The 27334-nt window shown below is 43.7% G+C and overlaps 1 protein-coding gene across 7 annotated transcripts in view; it reads left to right on the top strand.

Annotated features, from left to right (window-relative positions):
* The window catches only part of LOC129815450 (sodium channel protein type 8 subunit alpha-like), a 219980-nt gene that overhangs the window by 120021 nt on the left and 72625 nt on the right, over window positions 1-27334 (top strand). For all 7 annotated transcript variants that reach the window (XM_055869298.1, XM_055869296.1, XM_055869295.1 and 4 more), the window contains one exon: window positions 84-305. In XM_055869298.1, the coding sequence (XP_055725273.1) occupies window positions 84-305 (222 nt within the window). The remainder of the gene's footprint in view (window positions 1-83; window positions 306-27334) is intronic.

The following is a 27334-nucleotide window of genomic DNA, read 5'->3' as shown; positions in this document are numbered from 1 at the left end:
ACATACGCGGGTGTGTGTGTGTGTGTGTGTGTGTGCACATTTGTATCTGTGTGTGTGAATGCATGTCTGGTTCCTTTCCCCAGGACTCAAGACCATCGTCGGTGCTCTAGTTCAATCCGTCAAGAAATTGTCAGACGTTATGATCCTCACGGTCTTCTGTCTCAGTGTCTTCGCTTTGATTGGACTACAGCTCTTCATGGGCAACCTGCGGCAGAAATGTGTCATCTGGCCAATCAACTCCACTGAGAACTACCTGGCCAATGGCAGCAAGGGCTTCGACTGGACCGAATACATCATGAACAGCAGTGAGTCCGACACACAGCCAAACGATGTGTGACACTGAGACAGAAGACCGTTTCGACTTATAACATTTGAGTTGAGTTTGAGGGGATGCCAGGTAGGCCGTGCCTACCAGAGAATCTGATAAACATGTATCCTTTTTGTTTAATGGGTCGATCTTATCTGTGTATCACTCATAGTCTAAATTAAAGACTATAACGCAAAACTTAAGTTTACGTCTGTTGGGCCCGCCTTCTGGTCATTCTCAAGCATTCGCGAGCAGGGAAGCGCCGTGAGATACCTCATTCTATTATCTGAGAACCGGGATTATGAAAGTAAAGAGCCACTGAACACGCCGATTAGCAGGTGTTTTTCTGTTGCTCATTCGAAAAACGAGATTTCCGTCTTGGAGTTGTGTTTCCTGACCGAATCCACATTTGGTTCATGATGTTTATCCCCCCATAAGACACTGTAGATTTCACTTCCTTATTTCACTTCCTCAAAATCCCCAGAATGAATCTAAGATATATCAAGAAATCTGTAATTAATTTCGACGTTTTTGCTGAGGATAATTTAGTTGCGCAATTTTATATCTAACTTAGGTGTTTGGTGCAGTATTTCACAAGTAAAAAAATGCGCGATGTGTGGTCATATTTAAATAAAATCGGGCTGCTGGGCAGGTCTGTCTCACTGTATAAGGTATATACATTTGGTGCAGGTCATGAACTTCACATTACCGTCTCTGGTAAACACATAATATATCAAATAAAATCTAAGTTTATTTGTCACGTGCAGGATACAGAAGGCGTAGTGAAATGGTTACTTGCATAGTGGTGTCTTTTGTTAGACATGTAGCTAGCTAGCTAAACAATGAACCATAATCCCAACTCATAACATTATTACCCTGCATGAATCTGCAGGTAGCTAACCAACCATGTTCAATGTTGGCTAGCTAGCTAACGTGAGGCTTTAACTAGCAATGCAAATGGTTCTGAGATATGAGTAATATTACTACACAGATCCTACATATAACGTTAGCTAGCGAGCCAGTCAGCTAATGTTAGCTAGCTAACTTCTGACAAAATTAGAAACGTATAATATCTGAAAATGTGGCTAGCTAGACTATCTTACCCGTAAACATGGATGGACGCTTCTTCCTCTCTGCCATGGATGCCACGGTTGCCCTTAGTTTGAAGATGTAATCCTGAGACAGGTGTTTTATACAACAGCCTTCTGTGTGTTCAATTTTCAACTACCTCTGCATATTTGCAATCAAACACCAGATTTTTCTCCATCTCCTTAGCTATCATACTCTAATTCCATCGGGCATTCCACTGATTTCAAAACTTGTTCCTCCAGAAAGTGGAGAGCAACACTTTTGCACTTCTACTACGTGATATATTTTTTTTAAAGCAGCGTTACAAAGGGTTACCTACACATACTGACCAGCTCATGTTATAGAACGAAGTGTGCTACATGGCAGACCAATCCAAACTCATCTCTCGGCATGTCCAGCCCATCCATTATCTCAGCCAATCATGGCTAGCGGGAACATTCCTGTCTTTTTTCGTGGTTAACCAAATTATACGCATTTACAGATGGCATACATGTTTGTTATTAAGGCACATTAAACTTCACATGTTCCAGAAAGCATTTCTGCCAAAAAATGCATTGGTTATGTGGTTTTGAAAGAAATATACTTCATCTCAACGCTTTCCAGTGGCCTCAAGCACAATAGACAGTAACCAAAATGGGATTGAAGGCTTGGGGACTAGGCGTAAGAGATTAAGTTTCTCTTTCAAAACCGTTTTACCATAGCTCTTACGTCCACAAAGTGAGTGAGTGAGCTGCTTGCGCCGTCAGCATTCATAAAACGACATATCAGAGAAAGTTTTTCCCACTGTATAGTGTCAAAGCCTATATGATAGGCAGCGATGGCAGCCAGTACACCTTAACAGTGGAAAAGTGGAAAAGACTTCTCTGTCCAACAGGTATTGCAAAAAGCATAACACTTTGGATATAGAGCATAGGTAAGGGATGACCGGTTTCAGATCGCACATTCTCTCAAAACACATGCCACTTGTTACTATACAGCGAGTGTGTGGAAGGGGCCCTGGCACACTGGACGGTGCAAACCAGGGGTTCCCAAACTTTTTTACTCTGGGCCCCCACTTCCAGCATTGGGGAACATCCCATGCTCCCCCTGTGCGAGCATGCACATGTCACATGCCACGACACAAACTGTTTACACCCTTCTAATTAGTGAAGAGAATTTCTGCAGCTCTAAATCTTATTTCCTGCAATTCTACACATTTTGTCATTGGGTGCAAAGAAAATGCAACAGTTTTAAAGCAAATTTTAGTGCAATTCTATACATTTTGCCATGTGTATTTATGTGATACTTGAATGACAAAAAAATTAAAACAACATCTATGGGTTAAATAAACAAAATAAAAAAACGTTAGCTGTCATGGGTTATAAGTAGCTTTCTAAGGTATGCAATGACTAACATGACAAGAGGCACTGATGAGGCACTACCCAAATTCGAGATGTAATCTTGTGCATTCTACTATTATAACTTTCAAGAGTACGTTTAAAGCCGGACTTACCATGCAGACCCCCCCCCTGCCTACCCCTTGGGACCCACTGGTCTAAACGAGTGGCAGGCCTGTTGCATTTAGAAAAAAACATATACCAGACATTCAGAATTCTTACCAGCCAATACATTTATTCACCATAATAACACCAAAAAACACAAAAGAATTATAAAAAAACGTATTAAAATAATTTCTTTAGTCGCTCTGTGATTCAACATTTTTATTTTTTGGCAAGATGCTGAATGTATCTCACCGGAGAAAGCATCCGAGCGAGCGAAACAACACCCCTCTGTCTCTGTATGTAAAGACCATCTATCTGATGCTGTCTGGTCAAAAATAATATGATATTGTTGCCACCTGTAGTATTGAATACAATGAAAGCCAGCGAGCATTTGGCCTCCCTTGATAAAATAAAAATAATAGCTAATCAACATCGTGCTAAACTGAGTGAGCTCAACTATGAATGGTCCTACGCTGGGGATCCTGGAACCTGCCGGGCCTTTCTCTCCCAGTGCTCCCTCATCTTTGAGCTACAGCCCTTTTTGTTTCCGTTGCATCGTTCGAAGATAGCGTATCTTATAATGCTGATGTACGGGAGGGCGCGCGTCTGGGCTATAACGGTGTGGGAGCAACAATCCATTGGTTGCATTAGTCTGCAGGATTTCATGGCGGAGGTAAGGAAGGTGTTCAATTCTCCGGTGTCTGGGAGAGAGGTAGCTCAGAAGCTGCATCAAGACTCCCGTAGTGTGGCAGAGTACGTGGTAGATTTTTGCACGTTGGCTGCCGAGAGTACCTGGAACCCGGAGTCCCTGTTCGACACCTTCCTTCACGGAATATTGAGGGAATTAAAGAATAGCTCGCAGCCCGGGAGCTGCCCGTGGACGTCGACTCCCTCATAGCCCTGACCATAAGGATCGATGGGCGGTTACGGGAACGTAGCAGGGAGAGGATGTCTATTCCCAGCCATACGCGCTCGTCCACGGGTTCCCCCTCGTGTTCCCCCTCGCCTCCGAAGTATCTCAAAAGTCCCCGACGCCTGCTTACCTGAGAGAATCTGATGTCACCCGAGTTCCCCCGGGAATCATCGAGAACTGTCAACTCGCCTCCTCCGGAGCCCATGCAACTGGGCAGGGCTAGCTTGTCTCCTGAGGAACATTTACGCAGACTGAGCTCCAAAAGTTGTCTATTATGTGGTACTTAAGGACATTACATATCTACCTGTCCAGTAAAAGACCACGCTCATCAGTAGGTACGAGTATGCTGGTGAGCCATACAGGGAGTCTCCCATTTCCCATACTATCCTGCTGTGGAGTGACCGGTCTGAATCTTTCCGGGTGCTTATGGATTTTGGGGCTGACAGGAGCTTTATGCACGCTACCCTGGTGTCAGATCTGGGCTTCTCCACACAACCCCTTTCTATTCCCATGGACGCCAGAGCATTGGACGGACGCTCTATTGGCAGGGTCACTCACAGTATGGTTCCCATCAACCTGCGAGTGTCAGGTAACCACAGTGAGTCCATGCAGTTTCTGTTTATTGAGTCTCCTCATGTACCCATGGTTTTGGGATTGCCATGGTGCCAGAAGCACAACCCCCTGATCAACTGGGCTACGGGTTCTATCCTGGGTTGGAGCCCGTTCTGTCACACACATTGCCTCAAGGCGGCGTAGCCTGATCCTGGGCATTCTCCAGCGGGCTTGGGAGAACACAACCCCCTGATCAACTTGGGATCTCTCAGTCGTTCCTGCAGAGTACCAGGACCTCCAGGAGGTTTCCAACAAGGCCCGCACCACATCTCTTCCTCTGCATCGACCCTACGACTATGCCATTGACCTCCCTGTCTGGTCTGGAGACCAAGACCATGGAAGTGTACATTAAGGACTCTCTGGCTGCAGGGTTCATTCGTCCTTCCGCCTCCCCAGCCGGCGGACTGCCAGGGCCTTAGTGACATCCCGCTACGCTAAAAAAAACTTACCCTCTACCACTCCTATCCTCTGCTTTTGAGCCTCTCCAGGGAGCGGCCATTTTCTCGAAGTTGGACCTTCGAAACACCTACAATCTGGTTCAGATACGGGAAAGAGACGAGTGGAAGACAGTCTTTAACACGGCTAGCGGGCACTATGAGTACCTGGTTATGCCATTCGGACTGACCAATCTCCCTCCGTATTCCAGGCCCTGGTCAATGATGTGCTCCATGACATGTAGAACCGATTCGTGTTTGGATACCTCGATGACATCCTTATCTTTTCCCGTTCGGCTCACAACATGTTCTCCACGTCCGACAAGTCCTCCAGCACCTCCTGGAGAACCAGTTGTTTGTTAAAGCTGAAAAATGGGATACGTCAAACGCTGCAGGGAACATTCAGGTGGATCCTAACAAGGTAAGAGCGGTGGTGGAGTGGCCCCAACCCACCTCCAGAGTGCAGCTTCAATGCTTCCTGGCATTTGCTCATTTCTAATGCCACTTCATCAAGGGCTACAGCACCCTGGCTTCCCCCCTCTCTGCACTCACCTCACCCAAGATTCCGTTCATGTGGTCCCCAGCTGCTGACTGGGCGTTTTCGGATCTCAAGCATTGATTCACCACAGCCCCCATCTTAATCCATCTGGACCTGTCCCGTCAGTTCGTGGTGGAAGTCGAAGCCTCAGATGTTAGAGTAGGGGCCATCCTGTCCCAGCGTTCTGCCCAGGATCAAAAGCTCCATCCCTGCGCTTTCCTGTCCCATCATCTTAATCCCACTGAATTAATCCCACAGGAACTACGACATGGGAAATCGGGAACTTCTTGCGGTCAAGATGACACTGGAGGAGTGGAGACACTGGCTAGAGGGGACGCAACATCCATTCATAGTGTGGACCAACCATAATAATCTAGAATATCTCCGCTCTGCCAAGCGCCTCAATTTAAGGCAGACTCGTTTAGCTCTGTTATTCACTCGTTTTCATTTTATAATCTACTACCACCCTGGGTCCAAGAATGTGAAGCCCGATGCCCGCTCTCGCTTGCATTGCTCTGCAGCTACACTGTCTGACCCAGAGACCATCCTCCCTTCCTCCTGTCTGGCAGATACACTCATCTGGGGTATCAAGAGCCTGGTCCATAAGGCGCAGTGTTCCCAGCCGGACCCCGGCTGTTTGTCCCAGATTCTGCCCAGTCCGCAGTCCTGGAATGGGCTCATTCCTCTAACCTCACCTGCCATCCCGGCTCCCGCCGGACCCAGGCTTTCCTCCGTCAACGGTTTTGGTGGCCCACCATGGTTCCTGACGTCTCCACGTTCATCGCCACCTGTACTGTGCGTGCACAGAGTAAGACCCTCCTTCAACCAGTCCCTGTTCCTCACCGCCCCTGGTCCCATATATCCCTGGGCTTTGTCACTGGTCTACCTCCGTCCGATGGCAACACCACCATCTTTACAGTAGTGGATAGGTTTTCCAAATCCGCCCATTTCATTCCCCTTCCAAAGTTACCCTCAGCAAATGAGATGTCCCAGCTCATGGTACAGCACGTCTTCCGGATCCATGGACTTCCGGTCGACATGGTCTCCAATCGTGGTCCTCGGTTCTCGTCCCAAATCTGGTAGGCGTTCTGCACCCTCATTGGGTCATCGGCCAGCCTGTCCTCCGGGTTTCATCCCCAATCTAATGGCCAGTCAGAGCGAGCCAATCAGGACCTGGAGACGGCACTTCATTGCCTCGTCTCTGCCAACCCCAGTAACTTGTGTGGATGGAGTACGCACACAACACCCTTCCCTGCTCGCCCACTGGTCTCTCGCCCTTCGAGTGTTCCATGTGTTACCAGCATCCGCTCTTCCCTGAGCAAGAGGAAGAAGTCAGCATACCCTCAGCCCAGATGTTTGCCCACCGCTGTCGGCGTACCTGGAAGAGAACCCGGTCCGCTCTTCTTAAGACCACCTCCAGGTATCGACGACAGGCGGACCACCCTGGACCCCGGCTCCCCGCTATCGTCTCGGGCAGAGGTTATGGATCTGCCTCTCCGGGTGGAGTCCTGTAAACTTTCCCTGCTTTATCGCCCTTTTCCCCATCTCTAAAGTCCTTATTGACATTTTATATTTAACCTTTATTTAACTAAGCAAGTCAGTTAAGAACAAATTCTTATTTTACAAAGATGGCCTACCCCGGCCAAACCCTCCCCTAACACGGACGGCGCTGGGCAAATTGTGCGCCGCCCTATGGGGCTCCCGATCACGGCTGGTTGTGATACAGCCCTGGATCAAACCAGGGTCTGGAGTTACACCTTTAGCACTGAGATGCAGTAACTTAGACTGCTGCGCTACTCGGGAGCCTTAGCCCAACTGCTATTTATCTTCTGTTGCCCCGCACCCTCCGCATACATCCCACTTTCCATGTGTCTAGGATTAAACCTCTGTCTCACAGCCCTTTGCCTTCTATTCTTCCCCGTTATTCCGTGTACAGTAGAAGTTGGATGTTTACATACACCTTAGCCAAATACATTTAAACTCAGTTTTTCACAATTCCTGACATTTAATCCCAGTAAAAGATCCCTGTCTTAGGTCAGGTAGGATCACCACTTTATTTTAAGAATGTGAAATGTCAGATTAATAGTAGAGAGAATGATTTATTTCAGCTTTTATTTCTTTCATCACATTCCCAGTGGGTCAGAATTTACATACACTCAATTAGTATTTGGTAGCATTGCCTTTAAATTGTTTAACTTTGGTCAAACGTTTTGGGAAGCCTTCCACAAGCTTCCCACAATAAGTTGGGTGAATTTTGGCCCATTCCTCCTGACAGAGCTGGTGTAACTGAGTCAGGTTTGTAGGCCTCCTTGCTCGCACATGCTTTTTCAGTTCTGCCAACACATTTTCTACAGGATTGAGGTCAGGGCTTTGTGATGGCCACCAAAATAGAGGTCGACCGATTATGATTTTTCAACGCCGATACCGATTATTGGAGGGCCAAAAAAAGCCTATACCGATTAATCGGCCGTTTTTTAAAAATGTATTTGTAATAATGACAATTACAACAATACCGAATGAACACTTATTTTAACTTAATATAATACATCAATAAAATCAATTTAGCCTCAAATAAATAATGAAACATGTTCAATTTGGTTTAAATAATGCAAAAACAAAGTGTTGGAGAAGAAAGTAAAGGTGCAATATGTGGCATGTAAGAAAGCTAACGTTTAAGTTCCTTGCTCAGAACATAAGAACATATGAAAGCTCGTGGTTCCTTTCAACAAGAGTCTTCAATATTCCCAGGTAAGAAGTCTTAGGTTGTAGTTATTATAGGAATTATAGGACTATTTCTCTCTATACGATTTGTATTTCATATACCTTTAACTATTGGATGTTCTTATAGGCACTTTACTATTGCACTTTTAGTACCTGGGCTCGAACCAGGAACACATCGACAACAGCCACCCTCGAAGCAGCGTTACCCATGCAGAGCAAGGGGAACAACTACTCCAAGTCTCAGAGCGAGTGACGTTTGAAACGCTATTAGCGCACACCCCGCTAACTAGCTAGCCATTTCACATCGGTTACACCAGCCTAATCTCGGGAGTTGATAGGCTTGACGTCATAAACAGCATTGCGAAGAGCTGCTGGCAAAACGCACGAACGTGCTGTTTGAATGAATGCTTACGAGCCTGCTGGTGCCTACCATCGCTCAGTCAGACTGCTCTATCAAATCATAGACTTAATTATAACATAATATCACACAGAAATACGGGCCTTAGGTCATTAATATGGTCGAATCCGGAAACTATCATCTCGAAAACAAAATGTTTATTCTTTCAGTGAAATACGGAACCGTTCTGTATTTTATCTAACGGGTGGCATCCATAAGTCTAAATATTCCTGTTACATTGCACAACCTTCTTGGCTGATTTCTTTTGATTTTCCCATGATGTCAAGCAAAGAGGCACCGAGTTTGAAGGTAGGCCTTGAAATACATCCACAGGTATACCTCCAATTGACTCAAATTATGACAAATAGCCTATCAGAAGCTTCTAAAGCCATGACATCATCTTCTGGAATTTTCCAAGCTGTTTAAATGCACAGTCAACTTAGTGTATGTAAACTTCTGACCCACTGGAATTGTGATACAGTGAATTATAAGTGAAATAATCTGTCTGTAAACAAAACTTACTTGTGTCATGCACACAGTATATGTCCTAACCGACTTGCCAAAACTATAGTTTGTTAACAAGAAATTTGTGGAGTGGTTGAAAAACTAGTTTTAATGACTCCAACCTAATTGTTTGTAAACTTCCAACTTCAACTGTGTACCTGCCTTTTCTGCTTATCTGTTGCCAGTTCGTCTTGTTTTGTCAGGTCTTACCAGCGTGTTTCCCGTTTCTCCAGTTCTCCACTTTTTATTTTCTAGTGTTCCCGGTTCCGACCTTTCTGCCTGACCTGACCCTGAGCCTGCGCTGCTGTTCTGTCCCTGATTGACTCTGCCTTGGATTACATACCTCTGCCTGCCCTCCACCTGCCCTTTGCCTCCCCCTTTGTTATAACAAATATTCTGAGAACCAAACTATCTACCTCCTGTATCTGAATCTGGGTCATATAGGCCAGTTCATCTGATGCAGCACTCCATCACTCTCCTTGGTCAAATAACCCTTGCACAGCCTGGGGGTGTGTTTTGGGTCATTGTCCTGTTGAAAAACAAATGATAGTGGGACTAAGTGCAAACCAGACGGGATGGCGTATCGCTGCAGAATGGAGCAGTAGCCATGCTGGTTAAGGGTGCCTTGAATTCTAAATAAATCTCAGACAGTGTCACCAGCAAAACACCCCCATATCATCACACATCCTCCTCCATGCTTCATGGTGGGAATCACACATACAGAGATCCTCCGTTCACCTACTCTGCGTTTCACAAAGACATGGCGGCTGGAACCAAAAATCTCACATTTGGACTCATCAGACCAAAGGACAGATTTCCACTGGTCTAACAATTCAGCTCTCTTTTATCCACTCAAATTATAATATACGTTCATTTATGAAAGTCCTGTACCTCGGGCATAAACAATACTGGTAAGTAATTCAAGTGAACCTATACTCTTAGAACAAAAAATGCTAAGTTGAACCGTATAGGGTTATTCAGCTTGTATCCATAGGGGAACCCTTTTTGGTGCTAAAATATTTCTTGATAGAACCCTTTGCAGAGGGTTCTACCTATAACCCCATATGAAAGGTTTTTCCTAGAACCCTCTGAAGGGTTCTGCCAAGTGAAAACTATGATCCCTTATTGATATCACCTGTTAAATCCACTTCAATCATTGTAGATTAAGGATTTTTAAGCCTTACAACAACTGAAATGGATTGCATATGTGTGTCATTCAGAGGGTGAATGGGCAAGACAAAAGATTTAAGTGCCTTTGAACAAGGTATGGTAGTAGGTGTCAGGCCCACCGGTTTGAGTGTGTCAAGAACTGCAACACAGCTGGGTTTTTCACACTCAACAGTTTCCCGTGTGTATCAAAACGGACCACTACCCAAAGAACATCCAGCCAACATGACATAACTGTGGGAAGCATTGGAGTCAACATGGGCCAGCATCCTTGTGGAATGCTTTCGACAGATTGTAGAGTCCATGCCCCGACGAATTGAGGCTTTTGAGGGAAAAAGGGGAAAAAGGGTGTGCAACTCAATATTAGGAAGGTGTTCCTAATATTTTATAAACTCAAATCAAAGTTTATTTTTCACGTGTGCCGAATACAACAGGTGTAGACCTTACAGTGAAATGCTTACTTACAGGCCCTAACTAACAATGCAATTTTTAAGTAAAAAATAGTTAATAGGTACTAGGTGAACAATAGATAAGTAAAGAAATAAAAAACAACAGTAAAAAGAGAGTGAAAAATAACAGTAGTTAGTCGGGTTAATTGAGGTAGTATGTACATGTAGGTATGGTAAAAGTGACTATGCATATTTGATAAACAAATAGTAACGTAAAAGAGGAGTTGGTGGGTGGCGGGACACAATGCAGATAGTCCGGGTAGCCAATGCGCGGGAGCACTGGTTAGCCGGGCTAATTGAGGTAGTATGTACATGAATATATAGTTAAAGTGACTATGCATAAATGATCAACAGAGAGTAGCAGCAGCGTAAAAGAGCGGTTGGGGGGGGGGGGGTGCGGACGGACACAATGCAAATAGTCCGGGTAGTCATTTGATTACCTGTTCAGGAGGGGGTAAAAGCTGTTGAGAAGCATTTTGGTCCTAGACTTGGCGCTCCGGTACCGCTTGCCATGCAATAGTAGAGAGAGCAGTCTATGACAGGGGTGACTGGAGTCTTTGACAATTGTCCGGGCCTTCCTCTGACACCGCCTAGTATATAGGTCCTGGATGGCAGGAAGCTTGGCCCCAGTGATGTGCTGGGCCATACGCACTACCCTCTGTAGCGCCTTACGGTCGGATACCGAGCAGTTGCCATACCAGGCGGTGATGCAACCAGTCAAGATGCTCTCTATGGTGCAGCTGTATAAGGATCCATGCCAAATGTTTTCCAAATATTTTCAGTCTCCTGAAGGGTGAAAGGTGTTGTTGTGCCATCTTCAAAACTATCTTGGTGTGTTTGGACCATGATAGTTTGTTTGTGATGTGGACACCAAGGAATTTGAAACTCTCGACCCGCTCCATTATAGCCACGTCGATGGGAAGGGGGGTGTTCAGCACTCCTCTTCCTGTAGTCCACAATCAGCTCCTTTGTCTTGCTCACAATGAGGGAGAGGTTGTTGTCCTGGCACCACACTGCCAGGTCTCTGACCTCCTCCATATAAGCTGTCTCATCGTTGTCGGTGATCAGGCCTACCACTGTTGTGTCATCAGCAAACTTAATGATGGTGTTAGAGTCGTGCTTGTCCACGCGGTCATGGGTGAACAGGGAGTCCAGGAGGGAACTGAGCACGCACCCCTGAGGGGCATCCGTGTTGAGGATCAGCATTGCAGATGTGTTGTTGCCTACCCTTACCACCTGGGGGTGGCCCGTCAGGAAGTCCAGGATCCAATTGCAGAGGGAGGTGTTTAGTCCCAGAGTTCTTAGCTTAGTGATGAGCTTTGTGGGCATAATGCAGTGCTGCATCAGATGACCTGTCCTCTGTTGGAAAAGCATTCCAAGTGAAGCTGGTTGAGAGAATGCCAAGAGTGTGCAAAGCTATCATCAAGGCGAAGGGTGGCTATTTGAGGAATCTCAAATATTAAATATATTTGGATTTGGTTAACACTTTTTTGGTTACTACATGATGACATATGTGTTTTTATAGTTTAGATGTCTTCACTATTATTCTACAATGTAGGAAATAGTAAAAATAAAGAAGAACCCTTGAATGAATAGGTATTCTAAAACTTTTGACCGATAGTGTATTGCAGGGAGTCACCATTGAGAAGAGGGTCTCTTTCACAAGCGATCCCTGCACATACAATTTCATAATACAAAATCAAAAATCTAATACAATATAAAACATGTCAAATACACAAATATTCAAATCACATTTTATTGAAGAAAAACTATTACATTCCTCAATAAGAAGGTCAATTAAAAGAAAATAAATCTGATGTAAAGGGCTGCTTGCTTAACGAGTACCACTTCCTCCCGATTCAACCCATACCTGGCGCGATCTCAGGACCTCTGCCTTGCTAGCGCACGTGACTGCCCTCCTGATGCGTCTTATCAGTTGGCGCCATGCGAAAAAGCTGGCTAATGGCTGGCGCAAGTGGTGACATCTAAACTGACATCTAAAGTAGAATTTCCCCCTCCAGAAATGAACCCAAAATAACATATTAGTTCATATTATCAAGAGTGCCTTTTAGCAATAAGCAGTATCACCTTACGTAGCCAACCTGATGCAGCATAGTGGCTATAAATAAATAGGCTGAGATTTGCCCATCTGCATTTACCCAATTGGGTTAATCATTAGCTAGATCACAAACTAAAGTCTAAACGTAAGGCTATCTTGTTGATAATTATACCAACATATTGATAACTTGAATGTACTAAAAAAACATTCCACTGGAACTCAACCAACCAAGGATTATGTACTGTGAATAGAATATAGGTCTGTCTACCTGTTACACCTGACTGTTACATTTAGCCCCAGGTCTTCCCTATGCTTGCAATGCCATTGGCACCTACTAATGCGCATAAACCGTGTCGCTGCTAAAAACTCTGGTTCTGAAATTGTGCATTTGACAATTGTTTGGTATTTGAGAAATAAATGTATCCTAGTAACACTAGAAAACTCAGTGAACCTCTTTTAACAGAGGCCATCAAAACGTATTTCAAAGGTGTGTTTCCGCGAAGGAATTAAGAACGTTGTAGGCTACAATGACTGGGCATGCATATTTGTCTCTCAGTGCTGCACTTGCAATTAGAATGCGCCTTTAGAGGAATTTAACTTTCTTGCATAGATTGTGACAGGCTAAGTAATTGAATAGGTAAATTCAATGGGGTTGTCTGATTTAGATGTTGCTTACTCGTGTTGTTGGCTGTGGAGAGTTAAATGTGGACAACAATTATTCATTAGATAATTCAAATAGGCTAACGAAAGGTACCAGATCTCAGTTCTGCCTGGCTCTCATTTGGATCATAGATGCCGGGTCTCGGACCCAGCAATACCCGACCCAATTTAATCCTTGGTCATCTGCATACATATTAATATTACACGTTTTAACAGATATACCAATATTATTTATATAAATAGTAAAGAGAACCAGTCCCAATACTGACGACCCCTGCAGTACGCCTTTTGTAATATCCAGGAAACTAGACTTGACACTATCAGAATTCACGCATTGTGTCCTATCTGACAGATATTTCTCAAACCACTTGCAAGAAGCCTGATCTAGGCCTATTTCAGTCAGACTTTGAATGAGAATGTTATTGTCAACAGTGTCGAAGGCCTTGGGAAGCTCTATGCATAAGGCAGCACTATGGTTTTTATGATCTAAGCAATTTAACACATCAACATTATTGTAGCACCATCAATATAGACAAAATGCTGTATAATTTAGCTAGTTAGCTCAAATGGAAATGTCAGCACTGTTTGATCAAGCTAGCTGGTTTATCTTGGACAATTTCAGTTGAAACTGGATGGAGTGAGGTCTGCGTACAACTCATAAAAATATATACAGTTGAAGTCGGAAGTTTACAAACACATAGATTGGAGTCATTAAAACTCGTTTTTCAACCACTTCACAAATTTCTTGTTAAAACTTCTTGTCAATATGGGGGCGCTGTTTCCACTTTGGAAAAAATCGTGCCCAAATTAAACTGCCTCGTACTTTATTCTAGATCGTACAATATGCATATTATTATTACTATTGGATAGAAAACACTCTCAAGTTTCTAAAACGGTTTGAATTATATCTGTGAGTAAAACAGAACTCATTTTGCAGCAAACTTCCAGACAGGAAGTGAAAAATCTGAAAACGATGCTCTGTTCCAGGGCCTGCCTATTGAATTGCCTTATATTTATGGATATGCATGCACTGCATACGCCTTCCACTAAATGTCAACAGGCAGTGGAAGGTGGAATGGGGTGTCTAGCTTGATCTGAGGTCGAACAAGAGCTCTTGGAATGACGTGTCCAGAATTTCCTTTCTCTACCTAAGCACCTCTATATTGTCTTCTGATAAGCGTTCGGTATACACGGCTAATATCTCTGGCTTTGTTTTTATTTGATACATATTAGAAAAACATCATAAAGTAGTTTTTTTCAACCGAGTTTCATCAGTTTACTCAACGTTTATTGGGACTTTTGAAGTTTTCCATTCTCTGCGTCGAGAGAAATTGGGAACGTCATCAACATTGGCTAGCCTTGTGGAGCGAATTCGACAGGAGAGGACATTCTAAATGGACATTCTAAAACCAAACAACAATTTATTCTGGACCTAGGACTCCTTGTACAAGATTCTGATGGAAGCTCAGCAAAAGTAAGAACTATTTATGATGTTATTTCGTATTTCTGTGGAAAATGTTGAGTCCTATTATCCGCCCTTTTTGCGGGCGCTGTCTCGCTATAACGTAAGCTGTGTGTTATGGTAAAGTTATTTTTTTTAAATCTAACACGGCGGTTGCATTAAGAACTAGTGTATCTTTCATTTGCTGTCCAACATGTATTTTTTAGTAAAGTTTATGATGATTTCTTTGGTCAGATTAGGTGAGTGTCCAAAATAGCTCCGGACAATTTGGTGAATCGATGCTACATATTCACAATGTATAACCACGGTTTGCAGCTCTAAATATGCACATTTTCGAACAAACATAAGTGTATTGTATAACCTGATGTTATAAGGCTGTCATCTGATGAAGTTGGTCAAGGTTAGTGATTAATTTTATATCTTTTGCTGGTTTTTGCAATCGCTACCTTTTGCTGCTAATAAATGCATTTGTGTGTTTGGCTATTGTGGTAAGCTAATATAATGCTATATTGTGTTTTCGCTGTAAAACACTTAAAAAATCTGAAATATTGGCTGGATTCACAAGATGTTTATATTTCATTTGCTGTACACAATGTATTTTTCATAAATGTTTTATGATAAGTATTTAGATATTTCACGTTGCTCTCTGTAATTATTCTGGCTGCTTTGGTGATATTTTTGATGGTAGCTGCAATGTAAAACTATGATTTATACCTCAAATATGCACATTTTCGAACAAAACATAGATTTATTGTATAACATGTTATAAGACTGTCATCTGATTAAGTTGTTTCTTGGTTAGTGACTAATTATATCTCTATTTGGTTGGTTTTGTGATAGCTACCTATGCGGTAGAAAAATGGTGAAAATATGCGGTTGAGTCTTTTGCTATTGTGGTTAGCTAATAGAAATAGATATTGTGTTTTCGCTGTAAAACATTTTAAAAATCTGAAATGATGGCTGGATTCACAAGATGTTTATCTTTCATTTGCTGTGTTGGACTTGTGATTTCATGAAAATTATATTATATGATATCCCTGTCGCGTTAGGCTAGGCTATGCTAGTCAGCTTTTTTTGATGAGGAGGATCCCGGATCCGGGAGAGAGAAGCGGTAGAGGTTATTAACAAACTTTAGTTTTGGCAAGTTGGTTAGGACATCTACTTTGTCCATGACACAAATAATTTTTCCAACAATTGTTTACAGACAGATTATTTCACTGTATCACAATTCCAGTGGGTCAGAAGTTCACATACACTAAGTTGACTGTGCCTTTAAACAGCTTGGAAGAATCCAGAAAATTATGTCATGGCTTTAGAAGCTTCTGATAGGCTAATTGACATAATTTGAGTCAATTGGAGATATACGTGTGGATGAATTTCAAGGCCTTCCTTCAAACTCAGTGCCTCTTTGCTTGACATCATGGGAAAATCAAAAGAAATCAGCCAAGACCTCAGAAAAATAATTGTAGACCTCCACAAATCTGGTTCATCCTTGGGAGCAATTTCCAAATGCCTGAAGGTACCATGTTTATCTGTACAAACAATAGTACGGAAGTATAAACACCATGGGAAACGCAGCCGTCATACCGCTCAGGAAGGAGACGCGTTCTGTCTCCTATAAATGAACGTACTTTGGTGTGAAAAGTGCAAATTAATCCCAGAACAACAGCAAAGGACCTTGTAAAGATGCTGGAGGAAACCGGTACAAAAGTATCTATATCCACAGTAAAACAAGTCCTATATCGACATAACCTGAAAGGCCGCTCAGCAAGGAAGAAGCCACTGCTCAAAAACCGCCAATAAAAAGCCAGACTACGGTTTGCAACTGCACATGGGGACAAAGTTCGTACTTTTTGGAGAAATGACCTCTGGTCTGATGAAACAAAAATAGAACTGTTTGGCCATAATGACCATCGTTATGTTTGGAGGAAAAAGGGGAGGCTTGGCAGCCGAAGAACACCATCCCAACCTTGAAGCACGGGGGTGGTAGCATCATGTTGTGGGAGTGCTTTGCTGCAGGAGGGACTGGTGCACTTCACGAAATAGATGGCATCATGAGGTAGGTCAATTATATGGGTATATTAAAGCAACATCTCAAGACATCAGTCAGGAAGTTAAAGCTTGGTCGCAAATGGGTCTTCCAAATGGGCAATGACCCCAAGCATACTTCCAAAGTTGTGGCAAAATGGCTTAAGGACAACAAAGTCAAGGTATTGGAGTGGCCATCACAAAGCCCTGACCTCAATCCTATAGGAAATGTGTGGGCAGAACTGAAAAAGTGTGTGCAAGCAAGGAGGCCTACAAACCTGACTCAGTTACACAAGCTCTGTCAGGAGGAATGGGCCAAAATTCACCCAACTTATTGTGGGAAGCTTGTGGAAGGCTACCCGAAACGTTTGACCCAAGTTAAACAGTTTAAAGGCAATGCTACCAAATACTAATTGAGTGTATGTAAACTTCTGACCCACTGGGAATGCGATGAAAGAAAGCCTTTTGATGAGTTGATCATTTGAATCAGTTGTGTAGTTGTAGGGCAAAAACTAAAATGTGCACCCCTTTGGGTCCCCAGGACCAGGATTGGGAACCAGTGCTCTAGATGAATAGGGGAAACCTGTGAGTCAATACTTCCAAACATATGAAAATCTTTCAACAAACTTTTCTGTCTCAAAATCTGTATCAGTCAATTACAATAATTGACATAGTTGCACGTGATAGAATGCTACATGTTAGCTGTTCCCATCGGATAACCTGGCACACATAACCTTATGCTAACAAGACCAGCTGGCCATGATTATTCCCTGTAATAAATTCTGAAATCAGACAATTACAAATGTTTACATAAAAAACATTTTTGATACCAATCATGAAAAACAGCTGTAGAATATACAATGGCACAGTTTGGTACATTTTTGGTACAAATTTGTGCATGAATTTTTTTTTTTAAAGGTTGTGGAAGAACATAAGAACCCTTTCCCCTCCCTCCTCCCATGATCCCAGATCCCCATACAGCTGACCCTCCCATTCCATTCCATCCCAACCCACCCTACCCAGCTCTCACCCGCCAGGAAGATAGTGAGACCCCTCCTAGCTGTCACACCCCTCTCATCCACCACCCACCCTCCATCCTACCTGCCACCCATCTAACGTCCCAGCCATCCTCCCTCCCGTCTTCACCAGGGTGCTATCGTGGGAATGATTGTTGAGAGATGTCCACTTAAAAACTAAATAGATTTACTGTTGTTATAGCAGTCATTCCAAAGGGTAGGTTTAATTGAGCAAATTAAATGTGACCATACTTTATCACTCATCATCAATTATGCTATTTAGGCCTGCACATTTGTCATCAACAGCGATTGTTTCAATTCAACCCAGAATTCAACAACAAATAGACAATACAATAGACCTAGGGTTTCAAGATCTGGTTGATTTCAAATGTAATGATATTGAATTGTGTTTGGTTGTCAACACAACCAAATATCAACATTTGAAGGAGATGCATCTTCTGCTTGGATAGTTCCACCAAAAACCTAAGCTAAAGAATAGAGTACTAAATCAAATCAAACTTTATTTAAAGTGTATTTAAAGTTTGATTTGGTCCTATTTTTTAACTTAGATTTTTGGTTGAGATGGAGACTTGAATCCAACATATCAATTAATTGTTGATATTTGGTTGCGTTTTCAAACAATCACAATTAAATATTACTTTTGTAATAAAAGTCCAGGCTATCTTAAACTTATGTAACATTCAACCTTAAAACTAGTAACACATCCATGGCCACATTGTGGTTACTTCAACTATAATAGTCTTCATATGTAATCATATAAAGCGTGCATGTTCAAGCTAGCATGACGACTAAAATGAATGAGTCACTCAGAAAAACAGATCATGACTTAAAAACAGCAAAAGAATCTGCACAGTCGCGAACTGCACATAACTATTGCATGACCATTTGCGCCTTTTTACCCAGTCTGCCCTGTACAGAGATTAAACTGCCCGGTATCCAAACATGCTGTCACCGGTGGAGTGTGTGTATCTAATGCTCGTCGTCGGTGGAAGGAAGAGTGGACCAAAGCGCAGCGTGGAAAGTGTTCATGATATTTATTTACAAGAAACACTCAAACAAAAATAACAAATCCAAAAACGAAAGCGAACAGTTCCGTCAGGCACAGACACTAAACAGAAAATAACACCCCACAAAACCCAAAAGGAAAATCACAACTTAAATATGATCCCCAATCAGAGACAACGATAGACAGCTGCCTCTGATTGGGAACCACACTCTGCAAAACAACAAAGAAATAGAAAGCATATTTATTTATTATATTTATTTATTTTCCCACCCGAGTCACACCCGGACCCAACCAAACAGAGAATAAATAAGGATCTCTAAGGTCAGAGCGTGACAGTACCCCCCCAAAGGTGTGGACTCCAGCCGCAAACTTGAACCTATAGGGGAGGGTCAGGGTGGGCATCTACTCTCGGTGGGGGCTCCAATGCGGGACGCAGACCCCGCTCCGCTTTATGCTCCCCCCACTTCGGTGGCGCCTCCGGTGCCGGGATTGTCGCCGAGACCTCCGGACCGTAGATCGTTGCTGCAAGCGTTTGACTGGGGACCGTCGCTGGAGGCCCCGGACCGTCGCTGGAGACTCCGGACGGTCGCTGGAGACTCCGGACTGGGGACTGTCGCTGGAGGCTCCGTGCCATGGATTTTCACTGCAGGCTCCGGGCCATGGATCATCACTGGAGGCTCCCAGGCCCTGGATCATCACTGGAGGCTTCGTGCCATGGATTATCACTGGAGGCTCCGGGTCATGGATCATCACTGGAGGCTTCGTGCCATGGATCATCACTACAGGCTCCGGGCCATGGATCATCACTGGATGCTTCGTGCCATGGATCATCACTAGAGGCTTCGTGTCATGGATCATCACTACAGGCTCTGGGCCATGGATCATCACTGGAGGCTTTGTGCCATGGATTATCACTGGAGGCTTCGTACCATGGATCATCACGACAGGCTCCAGGCCATGGATCATCACTGGAGGCTTTGTGCCATGGATTATCACTGGAGGCTTCGGGCCATGGATCATCACTGGAGGCTCCGGACCATGGATCATCACTGGAGGCTCCGGGCCATGGATCATCACTGGAGGCTCCGGGCCATGGATCATCACTGGAGGCTCCGGGCCATGGATCATCACTGGAGGCTCCGGGCCATGGATCATCACAGGAGGCTTCGTGCCATGGATCATCACAAGAGGCTTCGTGCCATGGATCATCACAAGAGGCTTCGTGCCATTTTTCATCACAAGAGGCTTCGTAAGTGGAGCCGGAACAGGTCTCACCGGACTGAGGAGACATACTGGAAGCCTGGTGCGTGGAGCTGCCACAGGGCTTACCAGGTTGGGGAGACATACTGGAGGCCTGGTACGTGGAACCGGAACAGGTCTCACCGGACTGGGGAGATGCACTGGAAGCCTAGTGCGTGGAGCAGGCACCGGATACACTGAACCGTGGAGGCGCACTGGAGGTCTCGAGCTTAGAGCTGGCACAACCCGTCCTCGCTGGATGCCCACTTCCGCCCGGCAAATGCGGGGCACTGGCACAAAGCGCACTGGCCTGTGAATGCTAACTGGAGACACCGTACGCATCACCACATAACACGGTGCCTGACCAGTCACACGCTCCCCACGGTAAGCACGGGGAGTTGGCTCAGGTCTAAACCCTACCTCCGCCAATCTCCCCGTGTGTCCCCCCAAAACGTTTTTTGGGGCTGCCTCTCGTGCTTCTGTCGTTGAGCTAACTCTTCGTATAGTCGCCGTTCCACTCTCGCTGCCTCCATCTGCTCCCTTGGACGGCGATACTCCCCGACCCGTGTCCAGGGTCCTTCTCCCTCCAGGATTTCCTCCCATATCCAGTCCTCCTGGCCACACTGCTTGGTTCTTCTTTGATGGGGTGTTCTGTAATGCTCGTCGTCGGTGGAAGGAAGAGTGGACCAAAGCGCAGCGTGGAAAGTGTTCATGATATTTATTTACAAGAAACACTCAAACAAAAATAACAAATCCGAAAGTGAACAGTTCCGTCAAGCACAGACACTAAACAGAAAATAACACCCCACAAAACCCAAACGGAAAATCACAACTTATATATGATCCCCAATCAGAGACAACGATAGACAGCTGCCTCTGATTGGGAACCAATCTCTGCAAAACAACAAAGAAATAGAAAGCATAGATTTTCCCACCCGAGTCACACCCTGACCCAACCAAACATAGAGAATAAATAAGGATCTCTAAGGTCAGGGCGTGACAGTGTATCAACAGAACTGCCACAAAAAATTGCACCTTCCTCCCAAACGTTACAAATATTTTCACATGATCCTCCCCTTGTACTGTAAAAAATGTGCAAACCCTCCTCATTGAATTAACTAAATAAATCATGATTATGACCACAAATAACAATAACTGTAGCGACCCTGTGTTTGAAAACATGGATATCGACTTTACCACTTTAGAATGTTTTTGTGGCACTATCAATGCCACGCAGGGCTACGGGCCAAAAGGTTGAGGGTTAGCCGACCACCACGAAGGAGACTCCCTGCCTGTCTCATTACTCTACGATCAGAGCCGGCTGCAGACAATGATCAGGTAGGAGGAAATCAATTCAAAAATGTTATGCTATATGTATAATTATATAAGACATATGCAATGAATTTTCCACCAACTGGTTTCTGTGCCAATGAACCACACGACCAATTAGCAAAGTATAACTGGATAATGATTACCGACTTCGGGCGCTTCAACATCATGGTTTGACTTTTCAACAACTCGATCAAATAAGAGCATCCAATCTGGACAAACCTGCGAATGTCATTAAACTTTTTGATCTTTTGTAACAGATGTCTCTTTCCATTGCTCAAATGATAGTGCAGTTTGGATGCTGGTATTATATTAGAGTGGAGTGGCTAAATTTTATGTAGCCTACAGGATACTTTTGAAGTGGCCTAATCAGATTAAAACATTGTGACTGGTTGTGTTTATGCCAGACATAAAATGTAATACATTTTAAACGTTAAATTACAAATGCTATATTGAAGCGTTATGGTTATAGGTCCGCGAGGAACAGCCGTTTGAATCATAGGAGGCAGAGCGCATGTTAAACTTTCCTGAATAATTGGGCTTGCCGGGAGCATGTGGCCACAATATAATAGGACGATGTGGGAGAATTAAGATCCGCAAGACAGAGAATCTCTGTATCATAAGTAAAAATACAGCCGGACTAGCCTGCTACTGTGCCTTTCTAGACCTTATAGTGAAATAAAGTTTAAATAAAACTTAAATAAACCGCCGAGAGTAGAACCACAACTGATCAAAACGGAATGAAACGTTCAAATGACAGGCAGTGACGTAGAGTCAACATTTGGGATTTTTTGTTTAGGATTTATTTGTGTGCCATGTGACAAAGAGAACATTGTGCAGTTTTATAGCTAATCCATACTATTTTACAAATTCTGCCATGAGGCTGAGAGAAAATGTTGCTGTTTTAGAGCTCATTTTCAGCTTTTCTACACATTTTGTAATTTTGCCATGGTGCTGTGAGGTAGCCTAGGCAGAGAGCTCCTGTACATTTTGTAAATATTTGTAACATTTTTGTTTGAATCTTTTTCTTTTCGGTTTAGAACAGCTAAATGAGTATAGATTAAGTCTGTTTGTTTCCTGCCCGTGAATTCGATGGCAAATCAGCTCTTTCAACATAACTAGCTAACAATGAACCACCAGAACCACCCCAGTACATTTCAAACTGTTCCTAAATCACGATCAGTATAAGAAATTTAGTTTGCTAAGTAGAACATTTACATCAATCAAATTAAATCTGATTTTATTTGTTGCGTACACATATTTTGCAGATGTTATTGCAGGTGCAGGGAAACTCTTGTTTCTAGCTCCAACAGTGCAGTAATACCGAACAATACACATAAATCCAACAAATTAAAAGAAAAGAATATTAAAAGAAAGGAAGTCTGGAATATAAATATGTATACACTATATTACCAAGCGTATGTGGACATGTGCTTGTCGAACAACTCATTAAAAATCATGGGCATTAATATGGAGTTGGTCCCCCTTTGCTGCTGTAACAGCCTCCACCTTTCTGGGAAGGTTTTCCACTATATGTTTGAACGTTTCTGCGGGGACTTGCTTCCATTCAGCCACAAGAGCATTAGTGAGGTCAGGCACTGATGTTGGGTGATTAGGTCTGGCTCGCAGTCGGTGTTCCAATTCATCCCAAAGGTGTTTGATGGGGTTGAGGTTAGGGCTCTGTGCAGGCCAGTCAAGTTCTTCCACACCGATCTCAACAAACCATGTCTTTATGGACCTTGCTTTGTGCATGGGGGCATTGTCATGCTGAAATAGGAAAGGGCCTTCCCCAAACTGTTGCCACAAGGTTGGAAGCACAGAATCGTCCAGAATTTCATTGTAAGTTGTAGCGTTAAGATTTACCTTTACTGGAACTAAGGAGCCTAGCCTGAACCATAAAATACAACCCCAGACCATTATTCCTCCTCCACCAAACTTTACAGTTGAAACTATATATTGGGGCAGGTAGCGTTCTTCTGGCATCCGCCAAATCCAGATTTATCCGTCGGACTGCCAGATGGTGAAGTGTGATTCATCATTCCAGAGAACACGTTTCCACTGGTCCAGAGTCCAATGGCTGCAAGCTTTACACCACTCCAGCCGACGCTTGGCACTGCACATTGTGATCTTAGGCTTGTGTGCGTCTGCTCAGCCATGAAAACCCATTTCATGAAGCTCCCGACAAACAGTTATTGTGCTGACATTGCTTCCAGAGGCAGTTTGAAACTCTGTAGTGAGTGTTGCAACCGAGGACAGATGATTTTTAAGCATTAGGAGCTTCAGCACCCGGCGGTCCCGTTCTGTGAGCTTGAGTTGTCTACTACTTCACGGCTGTGCCGTTGCTCCTAGAAGTTTCCATTTCACAATAACAGCCCTTGCAGTTGACCGGGGCAGCTCTAGCAGGGCAGACATTTGACGAACTGACTTGTTGGAAAGGTGGCATCCCATGTTGAAAGTCACTGAGCGCTTCAATAGGCCATTGTGCTGCCAATTTTTGTCTATGGAGATTGCATGGCTGTGCCCGATTTTATACACCTGTCAGCAATGGGTGTGGCTGAAATAGCTGAATCCACTAATTTGAAAAGCTGAATCCACGTACTTTGTATATGTATACAGTGGGGCAAAAAAGTATTTAGTCAGCCAACAATTGTGCAAGTTCTCCCACTTAAAAATATGAGAGAGGCCTGTAATTTTCATCATAGGTACACTTCAACTATGACAGACAAAATGAGAAAAAAAATCCAGAAAATCACATTGTAGGATTTTTAATGAATTTATTTGCAAATTATTGTGGAAAATAAGTATTTGGTCAATAACACAAGTTTATCTCAATACTTTGTTATATACCCTTTGTTGGCAATGACAGAGGTGAAACGTTTTCTGTAAGTCTTCACAAGGTTTTCACACACTGTTGCTGGTATTTTGGCCCATTCCTCCATGCAGATCTCCTCTAGAGCAGTGATGTTTTGGGGCTGTTGCTGGGCAACACGGACTTTCAACTCCCTCCAAAGATTTTCTATGGGGTTGAGATCTGGAGACTGGCTAGGCCACTCCAGGACCTTGAAATGCTTCTTACGAAGTCACTCCTGGCCCCATTCATTCTTTCCTTTACACGGATCAGTCGTCCTGGTCCCTTTGCAGAAAAACAGCCCCAAAGCATGATGTTTCCACCCCCATGCTTCACAGTAGGTATGGTGTTCTTTGGATGCAACTCAGCATTCTTTGTCCTCCAAACACGACTAGTTGAGTTTTTACCAAAAAGTTATATTTTGGTTTCATCTGACCATATGACATTCTCCCAATCTTCTTCTGGATCATCCAAATGCTCTCTAGCAAACTTCAGACGGCCCTGGACATGTACTGGCTTAAGCAGGGGGACACGTCTGGCACTGCAGGATTTGAGTCCCTGGCGGCGTAGTGTGTTAGTGATGGTAGGCTTTGTTACTTTGGTCCCAGCTCTCTGCAGGTCATTCACTAGGTCCCCCCGTGTGGTTCTGGGATTTTTGCTCACCGTTCTTGTGATCATTTTGACCCCACGGGGTGAGATCTTGCGTGGAGCCCCAGATCGAGGGAGATTATCAGTGGTCTTGTATGTCTTCCATTTCCTAATAATTGCTCCCACAGTTGATTTCTTCAAACCAAGCTGCTTACCTATTGCAGATTCAGTCTTCCCAGCCTGGTGCAGGTCTACAATTTTGTTTCTGGTGTCCTTTGACAGCTCTTTGGTCTTGGCCATAGTGGAGTTTGTAGTGTGACTGTTTGAGGTTGTGGACAGGTGTCTTTTATACTGATAACAAGTTCAAACAGGTGCCATTAATACAGGTAACGAGTGGAGGACAGGGGAGCCTCTTAAAGAAGAAGTTACAGGTCTGTGAGAGCCAGAAATCTTGCTTGTTTGTAGGTGACCAAATACTTATTTTCCACCATAATTTGCAAATAAATTCATTAAAAATCCTACAATGTGATTTTCTGGATTTTTTTTTCTCATTCTGTCTGTCATAGTTGAAGTGTACCTATGATGAAAATTACAGGCCTCTCTCATATTTTTAAGTGGGAGAACTTGCACAATTGGTGGCTGACTAAATACTTTTTTGCCCCACTGTATATGATGGTGTGTCTGGACAGTATATGAATAGAAAAGGTGTGTACAGCAATAGTTATGTAGGATGACCTTTGACTAGAATACAGTGTATGCATATAGTATGTAAATATTGTTTAAGTGACCAGTGTTCAATGACTATGTACAGTTCCTTCGGGAAAGTTTTCAGACCCCTTGACTTATTTCACATTTTGTTAAGTTACAGCCTTATGGTGGCAGAATGATGCTGTGGGGATGTTTTTCAGTGGCAGGGACTGGGAGGCTAGTCAGGATCGAGGCAAAGATAAGCGGATTAAAGTACAGAGAGATCCTTGATTAAAATCTGCTCCAGAGTTCTCAGAACCTCAGACCTGGGCGACGGTTCACCTTCCAACAGGACAATGACCCTAAACACGCAGCCAAGACAGCGCAGGAGTTGCTTCGGGACGAGTCTCTGAATGTCCTTGAGTGGCCCAGCCAGAGCACGGACTTAAACCTGATTGACCATCATCTTGACCACCTGAAAATAACTGTGCAGTAACTCTCCCCATCCAACGCTTGTAGCGTCATACCCAAGAAGACTCAAGGCTGTAATCGCTGCCAAAGGTGCTTCAACAAAGTACTGAGTAAAGGGTCTGAATACTTACACTACCGTTCAAAAGTTTGGGGTCACTTCTTTAATCAGCACAACAGTTGTCAGCTCTGCTAGCATAATTGCAAAAGGGTTTTCTAATGATCCATTAGCCTTTTTATAATGATAATCTTGGATCTGCTAACACAACGTGCCATTGGAACACAGGAGTGATGGTTGCTGATATTGGGCCTCTGTACGCCAATGTATTTGTTGGGCCTCTGTACGCCAATTTTCAGCTACAGTAGTTATTCACAACATTTACAATGTCTACACTGTATTTCTGATCAATTTTATGTTATTTTAATGGACAAAAAAAATGCTTTTCTTTCAAAAACAAGGATATTTCTAAGTGGCCCCAAACTTTTGAACGGTAGTGTATGTAAATGTATTATTTCCGTAAAAAAAATAAAAAATTAGCAAAAATGTATAAACCTGTTTTTGCTTTGTCATTATGGGCTTTTGTGTGTAGATTGATGAGGATAATTATTTTATTCTTTAATCAATTTTAGAACAAGGCTGTAACCTAACAAAATGTGGGAAACGTCAAGGGGTCTGAATAATTTTCGTAGGCACTGTACATAGGGCAGCAGTCTCTAAGGTGTGTGGTAGAGTACCGGGTGGTAGCCGGCTAGTAACAGTGACTAAGTTCAGGGCAGGGTACTGGGCGGAGACCGGCTAGTGGTGACTATTTAACAGTCTGGTGGTTTGGAGATAGAAACTGTTTTTCAGTCTCTTGGTCCCAGCTTTGATGCACCTGTAATGTCTCTGACTTTTAAATGGTAGTGGGGTGAACAGGACATGGCTCGTGTGTGTGAGGTCCTTGATGATCTTTTCTTTCTTGTGATACTGGGTGCTGTAGATGTCCTGGAGGGTAGGCAGTGTGCCACCTGTGATGCGTTGGGCTGACCTCTGGAGAACTCTGCGGTTGCGGACGGTGCAATTGCCTTACCAGGCGGTGATACAGCTCAACAAGATGTTCTCAATGGTGCATCTGTAGAAGTTTGTTATGGTCTTAGGGGCCAAGCCGAATTTCTTCAGCCTCCTGTTGCGTCTTCTTCTTCACACTGTCTGTGTTGATGGACCATTTTGGGTTGTCAGTGAAGTGCAGGCTGAGGAACTTGAAGGTTTTCACCCTCTCCACTGCTTGCCCGTTGATGTGGATAGGGGCATGCTCCCTCTGCTGTCTCCTG

This window comes from Salvelinus fontinalis, chromosome 18 (assembly GCF_029448725.1).
Source record: "Salvelinus fontinalis isolate EN_2023a chromosome 18, ASM2944872v1, whole genome shotgun sequence".
NCBI classification, from domain to species: Eukaryota; Metazoa; Chordata; class Actinopteri; order Salmoniformes; family Salmonidae; genus Salvelinus; species Salvelinus fontinalis.
This window is presented reverse-complemented; position numbering and strand designations above follow the sequence as displayed.